Source organism: Zootoca vivipara, chromosome 2 (assembly GCF_963506605.1).
Source record: "Zootoca vivipara chromosome 2, rZooViv1.1, whole genome shotgun sequence".
Lineage (NCBI taxonomy): Eukaryota > Metazoa > Chordata > Lepidosauria > Squamata > Lacertidae > Zootoca > Zootoca vivipara.
The window spans coordinates 91,213,522-91,223,236 of NC_083277.1; the positions used below are offsets into that span (position 1 = coordinate 91,213,522).

Sequence of the window (9,715 nt, forward strand, 5' to 3'; positions counted from 1 at the left end):
TGAAACGCCTAGCTTTTTTCACATAATAATCATAAGCACAAGTGATGACAGCAAAGTACCACACTGAAATAAAATAAAAACAACCCCTGGACTGCACCGCAAGGAGCATGAATAGGGCTTTGTTTATTTGAGAGCTAATAGGCAGGCATTCTCGTAGACAACCGCTCCCGCGTGACGTCATCCAGATTGCGTGTCGCCGCGAGGGCTTTCCAGTAGAGCGACGCCGTGGCCCGCAAAATGGCGGCGCCCATCCTGAGTGCTGCGCTGCATGGACTACGGAAGGCTAGACCTTTTAGTACTTCTGGTGAGTGGTGGCTGTCTCCTTTCCACACTGGAGGATGATGGGGGGGGGGCGGAGGAGCGGGGGGCAGGAAGCCGTTGGTCTGCTCTTTTTTAGGGTAGCTTGTCCTCCGCTACTGATGGACTCGATATGCTTAAGTTCTCTCTAGCCCTGATAATTTAGGAATCCGAGGGCAAATGTTTTGGGACGTCTGAGTTTTGTATCTGATGGTTGTGTCGTGCCGTGAATGGCCAATATAATCGTCAGCGCCCATGCAAACCTATATGAGCTCAGAGGATGGATAGCTGTGGAATATATTCATGTTATGAGGAAGCAGCACATTTTCTGACTTGGCAAGAAATCAGTTTGTGTCTTCTTTGTATCTTTGAAAATATATGAAGAAACACAAAAAGTGGTATGCCACTCTCATTTTGCACATTTGGTAGTGAAGTTACAAACATAGTTACAAACATAGTTTACTGCCCCAAAGTCAGATTCATTCGTTTCCGCTCCATCTGCTGTTGGAACACAAAGGTGGAAATGCAATAGGACACAAGTTTTTGTAAGTGTTTAAGTATAAAACATGTCTGTGTATTGCCATCACTTTTGTGTTTACTAGTGTCTCTTCTCTCCCCACACCCATTACTTCTGCTTTCATTTGAATGGGACAGGCTCAAATAAAATGTAGACCAAACCTTCTATACCCTTTTTTGCTAATTTATTTTAGCTGTTCTCTGGAAAGTGGGAGTACCTCTTGGGCCAATGCCTAATGAAGATATCGATGTTAGTAAATTGGATGTGCTGGAAAAGTACCGTGTCTTCACTCGCTACTTCAAGGAAGCAGAGAAAGCACAAAAGAAACCTCAGTGGTGGAAAACCTACAGGAAATATGTCACTCCAAAGCAAGGTACACCATTAAAGTTCAGCCCAGTTTCTTCTGTTCCTCTCCTTTTTGTATGAATAGTTTATCTTCATGTGGAAAGTTCAATCCTCTGCTTTTTGGGGGGCAAGTGCCTGAATGCCAAGTACAGGAAGAAAAGTAAAGCAGGGCTATCACATTGTCTCTACTGATAGACTGTCACCTCACAGCAGCCATTCCATTTGACTGTCTGAACAGTTTCAATCCCATGTGGTCACTGTAAGAATTTTAGATGAGTGTGAGAGCAGAGACTGGCTTTCTACTGATCTTGTGAACTGCTCTGGGAGCTTTTTTGACTGAAGAGGGGGGGTAAAAATATTATGACCTCCTCCCTGAGTAAACAAGCATAGAATTGAGAGCAAGTTACATGCCTATATTCAATTGAGGGGGAGCGCAGGAAAAAGTTAACAAAAGGCAATAAAAGCTGAACTGGAAACTCACAGCCTTGTAGTGAGCCTGAGCAATGGTTTTTTTCATTCATTTTAAAGAGATATACATGCACATATGTGGGTGTACTGGGGCCCTGCTGCAGATTGGAGGTGCTCAATAAGTGCCAAGTCCTAATGGGGAGACTTTCTACTTACCTTGGGATATCAGGTAACCTTTAAGCTTTGTGAGAATTAAGCAACGACATAAGGCAAGGCATCAGCCACCCAATTTCCCAGGCATTTATAGTTTGACCCTTAGCAAAACCAGATGCAGAAAGTATGTCATGAGACTTACTTTATGTCTTCTCTGTTTTTCTAAAAACTATAGATGAAGAGGCGAAGATAGACATCGGGCTACCTTATTCTCCGCCAGCATGGAAAAAAACACTTAAGGAGAGAAAAGCTATAATGAAACAGAATCGAGTGGAATTGGAAAGACCATCCCGCCTCCGGAAATGTATGTCGGTCGCAGCTCCCGTCTCATTTATTCCTTTTCTCTTCACTAGAGCTTATCCACTCAGTATTTCACAGTGCTGTGTTTCTGTTTGCAGTGTTGATTCCACTTGATGATGTCAGAGCTGAATGGGAGAGAACCTTTGGCCCATCCCACAAGCAGCGAGTGGCAGAACACTATGGACTGTACCGAGACTTGTTTGATGATGCCTTCTTTGTTCCCCAAGTTCCTTTAAGGGTGGAATACAATCAGGATGATGAATACGTTATGCCAGTTTATCATGGGAATGTGGTAACACCCACAGAGGTATTGTACCAAGTGTATAAGCTTTGAGGGGGAGAATATCCTGTCCTCTTTATATATATATAAAAAACCACAACTCATCTAGTAAACATTTTGAGAAAACAGATTCTCTTGAGTACTTTGCCAACTGCTTTGTTCTCCCCCACCCACTCAATGGCATATACCAACAGTTTCATTAGTCTAATTGTTGTGATGTTTATCTATATGTACAGTGTTTATCAGACTTACGGTAATCTGGGAGTCGGTTTACACCAAGTCATTTTTTCATGACTCATAGTGATAATTAGCATTCTTTGTGGTATTGGTCCTTTCTGTCTGGCTCTATTGAATGTAATTTTTTCATTCTTGATTATTTAAAAAACTATATATTATATGCCATTTTCTTCTCTTCCTTCTGGAAATGAGGATGTTTTCCTATATCCCTTTTTGGTGAGACCCCCTGAAGTCGCTTCAGTGTGTAGTATCTGTGTAGCTATAAGTAGAAAATCCTGTATGCCAGTAGCAAATCCTGATCTTCATATATATTTTTAAAGTCAAAAATCTCTTGTTCTCCACTTTTGTGAGTTATTAGTTCAATATTAAAGCCTGCCCGTTTTTATGATCTTGCTGCAAAGATAATAATTGTGACTAGTGTGAATTGTCTAGTTCTGGCTGGACTGATAGGCGCTGGCAGACAAAAGATGAAGTGAAATTTAAATTACAGTAATCATGTTTGGGAGCATAGGCTACTTTGTGTAGTCTTGGCTACTTTGTAATCATTGCTGTATTTTTCTGCTTAGGCTTTTAACCCTCCCAGAGTCTCATTTGAAGCGGATGAAGGATCCTTATGGACTCTGCTGCTCACCAACCTAGGTGAGTAAAGGTTTCCTGGCCCTAGGAATGGCCCAGATTTTATTTTTCTGAGAGGCTGCTACCGGTAGTTAATGTGCAGGTTCTGCAGAAATCCTGGTTGCAAAAGATTATGAAGGAGCTGCCAGTGGTTTAGTAAAAAATTAAAGGTGCTGAGTAATCTGAAACTTTTAAAGCTTGGCCAAGCTAGGGCAAAGGAAAATAATCATTTGTGCAGCCAGAAAGAGCACAACAAAGAAGCATTACATAACACTACATGAATAGTGATAGTTTAATTGAGATTATGTTTATGTTATACACACAGATGGGCACCTGCGTGATGCCGATTCAGAGTATCTCCACTGGCTGGTGTGAGTATTGGCTACTAATCCATCTTTGCACCGACATCAGTTACCAACTTGGGTTACATTTGGAGCTGAATCTCAATATTCCACTACTGCTTTCATGCAGACTTTCCTAGTCCATGCAGCAACTGACAGTTGCATAACTGCAGGGGTCCATAGCATAACAGATTCTCTACCTTCAAAGATCCATCTTCTCACAATGACTTTTCTACTGTGAAGTTCCTGCACACCTACCATGGGTTGCGGAGGCTTCTGTGACATGTCCCAGGATGCAGAAACTCTTCTTGTAGAGCCCTATTGAGACTGTGCAGCCCTTCTGCAAACTGAAAGCACATGTTGGGATACTCCTCTGACTGTGGCAGTACACTGTATGGGTAGGTTGATACCAGGAGGCCAGCCAACATTCAACATTACTGTTTTTTGTCATCAAGGTGCCCCAGGCTTCCATGGAGCATGGTTTGAGGACCACTGAGCTGGAGTCTTGCTTTTATATATTGAGCCACTTTCCACCCCTTTTGCTTGTAGCGTGGTAGCCTTAGGGAATTCTGATTTAGAATGAGGGCAAGTCTTTACCACTTCAGATGTGTAATGGCCATTTGAACTCCAAATACCAGACAGACAAACTCACTCTTGAAAATCGTATTTTAACTCAACAGGACAAACATTCCAGGAAACAAAATGGAGATGGGCAAGGAGATTTGTCATTACTTCCCCGCGTTCCCCGCCAGAGGAACTGGATACCATCGCTTCGTCTTCCTTCTCTTCAAGCAGCTCCATCCCATTGATTTCACTGAAGATGAGCGGCCCACGCCATGGTAACTCTTCCCATTTTGCATAACTATGGTGGGATCAATGGGTGCTTCCAACTTCCAGCTTCTTTTGTGAAAGGAGCCACAGGCTTATTTCTGAAGGTAGAATTGTGAACTATCCAGTATTCTCTGGAACTTAAAAATTAGGTCAAATAACAGTGCAGCCAAAATGTAAGGCACAGCTCAAGTTGACAAGGGTGGGGATGGGGACACTTAAGTAAAAAAGATGTGTCCAGGAATAGATTTTAAGAGTTGAAACCCACCTATTGAGTAGTACCCACTGAAACCTCACCTATTGTAAACAATTGGGCTTGAAATCAAGAGTATCAATTGCTCTTGCATGAGTATGATAGTCTGCCTTCCAAACCATTGCTTGCTATCCAAATAAGCATCACACAAATCATTTTTCTGGGGGGGGGGTTTGCCTTGCTTTAAGAGTCATGTAAATTGCTCTTCCCTGCTGCCATATTGTTTTCTAAAATAGGCAATGTGTTAAGCATTTATCTGTATCGTTCTTCAGCCATCTTCAGCCATCTTCAGCGATCTTCAGCCATCTCAACCCTTGCTTTTTCATGCAAAACCATTTGCAGTCGTTTTCGGTCATCAACAGCTATCAGTCAGTCAATCACCCACTTCCACCACCCTTCTGAGTGATCCCCCCTCCCCTCCCCATCCCCACCCCTTCTCTACATAAGTGCCTGGGGACTTCTATTTCACTGTATCTGAAGAAGTGTGCATGCACACGAAAGCTCATACCAAAATAAAAACTTAGTTGGTCTTTAAGGTGCTACTGAAGGAATTTTTTTATTTTGTTCTAAATATAATTATCAACCCATCCCCAAAGGTGGTAAATCCCTAAACATCTGGTGTTCACAGAGGATAAGGCTATCAATGTATACTTGCCACAATGTCTATGCTCTGTTTTCTTGGTCAGAGGCAGTCATGCTTCCGAATACCAATTGCTGGAAGCCACAGGAGCAGGAAGTGCTCTTGTACTCGAATCCTGCTTGTAGGTTTCCCACAAGCATCTGGTTGGCTGCTATGAGAACAGGTGCTGGACTAAATGGGCTACTGGCCTACTCCAGCTATTTTATGACCTCAGGTTCCCTTGGCTGAGCTGCTTCCTGCTAAGAGAAAGGGTGGTGGTTGCCTATGTTTCTTACTCCTTGTGTACTCTCCAGCAGCTTTGTTGTTGCTGTTTAGTCGTGTCCAACACTTCGTGACCCCATAGACCAGAGCATGCCAGCACTCCTGTCTTCTACTAACTCCCGCAGTTTGGTCAAACTCATGTTCGTAGCTTCGAGAACACTGTCCAACCATCTCGTCCTCTGTCGTCCCTTTCTCCTTGTGCCCTCAATCTTTCCCAACATCAGGGTCTTTTCCAGGGAGTCTTCTCTTCTCATGAGGTGGCCAAAGTATTGGAGCCTCAGCTTCACGATCTCTCCTTCCAGGGAGCACTCAGGGCTGATTTCCTTAAGAATGGATAGGTTTCATCTTCTTGCAGTCCATGGGACTCTCAAGGGTCTCCTCCAGCACCATAATTCAAAAGCATAAACTCTTCGGCGATCAGCCTTCTTTATGGTCCAGCTCTCACTTCCATATATCACTACTGGGAAAACCATAGCTTTAACTATATGGACCTTTGTTGGCAAGGTGATGTCTCTGCTTTTTACGATGCTCTCTAGGTTTGTCATCGCTTTTTCTCCCAAGAAGCAGGCGTCTTTCAATTTCGTGACTGCAGCTAATTTCTCCTTATTTTTCTGGAAAGAAAAAGAGCATGGAAAACTAATTGCTGGAGATAATGGAAGGAACAAAAAACACAGCTAGCCAACATCCCCTTCCCTCTAACAAGAAATAGTGTAGCCATGGGTGAATTTGATGCAACTCCCTCCTTCCAGGGAATATCTACTACATTTATATTAGAAGTTTAAACTAGTTCTGAACTGCTTTCTCACCCAAGGAATCTAAAAAAAATAGGCCTTTTTCAAGGCTGGCGGTGTGAGAATGAAAACCCCCTAAGCCCTTCAGATTTACCATTTCAGTGTTTTCTTTGGCGAAGCAATTGCTACCTGATGGATAGGGAATATTATTTACCCTTTTATGTGCCCGTTTTACTCTACTGAAAGAAACTGGTGGCACCTTGAACAGGGTAGTGAATAATAGCAGAAGGGTTCCATTGCATCTCTGTCCTCTCATCTTTTCAGCCACAGTCTCCAGATGAGAACATTCAAGACATTCGACTTCTACAAGAAGCATCAGAGTGACATGACACCTGCAGGGCTGGCATTTTTCCAATGCCAGTGGGATGATTCAGTTACACGGGTCTTTCACCACCTTCTCGGTAAGTAATGGACCGTACGTATAATTTAGTACTAAAAAATAAAATTAGTAATAATTTTTTTAGTAATAATAAAAAAAATGTGACTGGAGTACATGTCCAGTAATTATGCAAGACCAAAATATTTATGAATGTGTGCTAAATTTAAAACTTGAGAAAATTGGGGAAGAATGCAATAGAACTTGATAAAAGTATACAGAATTGGGAAACTTTTTCTCCCGCCCACTGAGTCCCAAGTTCCCAGCCAGAGAAGGGAGGGGCTTGTTCTGAACTGCTTGGAGAGGTGATTATTTGGATAGGGACTTCAGGATCTTTGTGGAGCAATGAGGTTTTGGAAGCTGCTTATCACAGCAGCTTCATACAGCAAGTATTGAAACAGTATGTTGGGAAGTACCTAGAGTACTTCATTTAAAACTGCCTGGGACAGGGGAGCTTGCAGAGCCATAGCAGTTTGAAGCCAGCAAAGCATCAACATTTGGACAGCTGGATTGGAGCTATGTGCTGGGCTGGATTTCAATTTAGCAGGAAGGGCAACTGCATTCTTGTACAGGTTTCCGCAGCAGAAAAGCCAGAAATCATTAGGGCCAGAGCACAAGGATATCATGTGCTGTTAGTGGGCCAAAAGTCACCGTTTTCCATTGCAGATCATTGGTGTCTTTGAGCCAGAGGATGCTTCAGGTTGGTGCTTGTGGAATTTGTAGGTGCTAGGATGTGCTAACTTCCAATCTGCCCCTTGCAGACATGAAGGAGCCTGTGTTTGATTTTGTGCGTCCCCCTAAATATCATCCACCGCAGAAGAAGTTTCCACACCTCCAGCCTCTGAGGTACCTGGACAGATACAGGGACAGTGACGAGCCTACCTATGGCATTTATTGAAATGTCTTGATACTCCGCTTGATACCCTGGACAGAGCAGCCGTGGCGCAACAAAGAACCATCACTTTTATTCACTGGGAAGAGAGAGGTGCAGCTTGCATCTATCTTGTCTATCTCTCGGAGACTCTGTACTTGCAATGAAGAAGCAGGCAAGCTGTGTCCAGAGGTCCAGGGCTATTCAGAAGCCGAGTTTCTGCCTCACTTTCTCAGGAGCCAGACACCGTCCATCAAATGTTCCGAGCAAAAAAGTTTTCTTTCTCTCTCATCAACTGCTGGGCCATTTCAGCAAAATAGCCTCACCTGAATTGGGATCAGATAATGCATGAAATCTTGCAGAGCATTGAGTTGGTACTGAAATGCTGGACCATGTGTTGTCTTTAAAGTATGAATAAACATTCTTTTAAATTCATGCTGGAACTATCTAATACAGGCATCCTGAAACTTCGGCCCTCCAAATGTTTTGGACTACAATTCCCATCTTCCCCAACCACTGGTCCTGTTAGCTAGGGATCATGGGAGTTGTAGGCCAAAACATCTGGAGGGCCGCAGTTTGGGGATGCCTGATCTAATATATCAACTGCTTCAGTAACTTCAAGCAGCCTTTCCCAACCTAGTGCCCTCTGGGTGTTTTGAATACAACTTCCATCAGCTCCATCCAGCACAGTCATGCTGGGGCTGGAGTTGCTGGAGGTTACAGTCCAAAACATCAGGAGGCCATCAGTTGGAGGAGGTTATTCTTAGGTCAAGCAGACATCGTACCTTTTATGTTTCTGAAGGGCATCCGTGTTGTGACACCTTAAGAGATTAAACCTTTGGTTAGTGGCATGAACCTTTCATAAGCAATGCCTGCTTTGTGAAATGCATGAAACAGGCTGTGGAACTAGTTGATATATGTTCATATGGTTTAAACGATTTGTCGGAATTAAACCAAATGAAATGAATGAATACTAAGATGTGTGTGCTTCTTGCTTTGCCATTAAAATTAGTTCTTACTCCCCCCCCCCTTTGGTATACTGGTATACTGGTAAACCTATTTTGCATAGGTGATTTCTTTATCTTCTGGGAAGCACAGGATCATCTCATTTCCTCATTTTTCTTTCCATACAAACATGAACCCTTTTATTCCTGCATGGATGACTGCCTACCTTTATGTTTGCAAGTCTGATAGGAAGGTTTGGATTGACCAGTGTGTGCTTATGTTCCTTATTCCAAAATATTGTCCTGCAGAACAGTTGCGTAGCATTTCAATAGCAAGCCCACAGTTGAAGAGTGCCCTATCTTTTTAAAAAAAACATTTACTGCACAAGTTATTCATCTGCAGGTTATAAACAGCAACACTCAAGAAGAGAAATATGGGACTCCATGCTTGTTTTTAAAGAAGAGAATTTGGAAATGTGGGAAAGCAGAGTTTAGAGAGATCATAAACAGTTGAGTCCCCTATTTTATTTAGTGATCTTTAACACTCATAAACTTATATTGAGATGGGGTGGACAATGCGGTAGACGGGTCTATAGGCAAAATAAAATTATTTAGGGTGAAAAAAATCCCTAAGTGTCTTCTGAAATGGGAAATAAATTACTCTCTCCATATAGCTTTTGGCAACAGCCTAGCTAAGAAATTCAGTGTAAGTGGGGGGGGGGGAGCAAGCTTTGGATCATAATGGAAAACTTACTGAAAGTGTCAGCTCTCAAGAGCCAGTAGATTCAGTTGCAGGAATCAGGGTGGGGTTGGGATAAAACAAGTATCAAAGATACAGTCCTGCATTTTGGCATAAAGACTGGCTGTTTTCCTTCTACCTAAAAGTTAATATTATCAAGAATATAAGAACATAGCCATTGAGGCTAGGAGTCACTGATAGCCTTATCCTCCTGGGCAACCTGTAGAGCAGGGATGCAGAACTACCACTGTATCACTCTCATTCTTGCTGGGACTGATGAGAGTCCCAACAGCTGGAGGGCCAAAGGTTCGCCATCCCTACTACAGAGCTGGGCATCCTGTAGAAAAGGGCAGGTGGACGATTTAAGATTGCTTTTGTAATTTAGAAAATCACTGGGGGAACTTGCTAGAGGTTTCTAAAATCATGACCATTGTTAAGAAAGTAAAGAGGAATAAAGCT

The 9,715-nt window shown here is 42.8% G+C and overlaps 1 protein-coding gene across 1 annotated transcript; it reads left to right on the forward strand.

Moving 5' to 3' along the window:
• Positions 1-198: 198 nt before the first annotated feature.
• On the forward strand, positions 199-8,929 carry MRPL38 (mitochondrial ribosomal protein L38). The gene is made up of 9 exons (XM_035104512.2): positions 199-304; positions 1,008-1,187; positions 1,956-2,084; positions 2,179-2,387; positions 3,164-3,236; positions 3,538-3,583; positions 4,234-4,392; positions 6,591-6,727; positions 7,464-8,929. Exons 1-9 carry the CDS (start codon positions 238-240, stop codon positions 7,598-7,600), a joined length of 1,137 nt encoding a protein of 378 aa, XP_034960403.1. The 5' UTR covers positions 199-237; the 3' UTR covers positions 7,601-8,929.
• The last annotated feature ends 786 nt before the right edge of the window (positions 8,930-9,715 follow it).

Bases quoted from the DNA above. Each gene is read 5' to 3' on its own strand.
- MRPL38 (XM_035104512.2), top strand. From the start codon at position 238: ATGGCGGCGCCCATCCTGAGTGCTGCGCTGCATGGACTACGGAAGGCT. The intron at 305-1,007 runs GTGAGTGGTGGC...AATTTATTTTAG, and splicing joins TAGACCTTTTAGTACTTCTG to CTGTTCTCTGGAAAGTGGGA. The intron at 4,393-6,590 runs GTAACTCTTCCC...TCATCTTTTCAG, and splicing joins GATGAGCGGCCCACGCCATG to CCACAGTCTCCAGATGAGAA.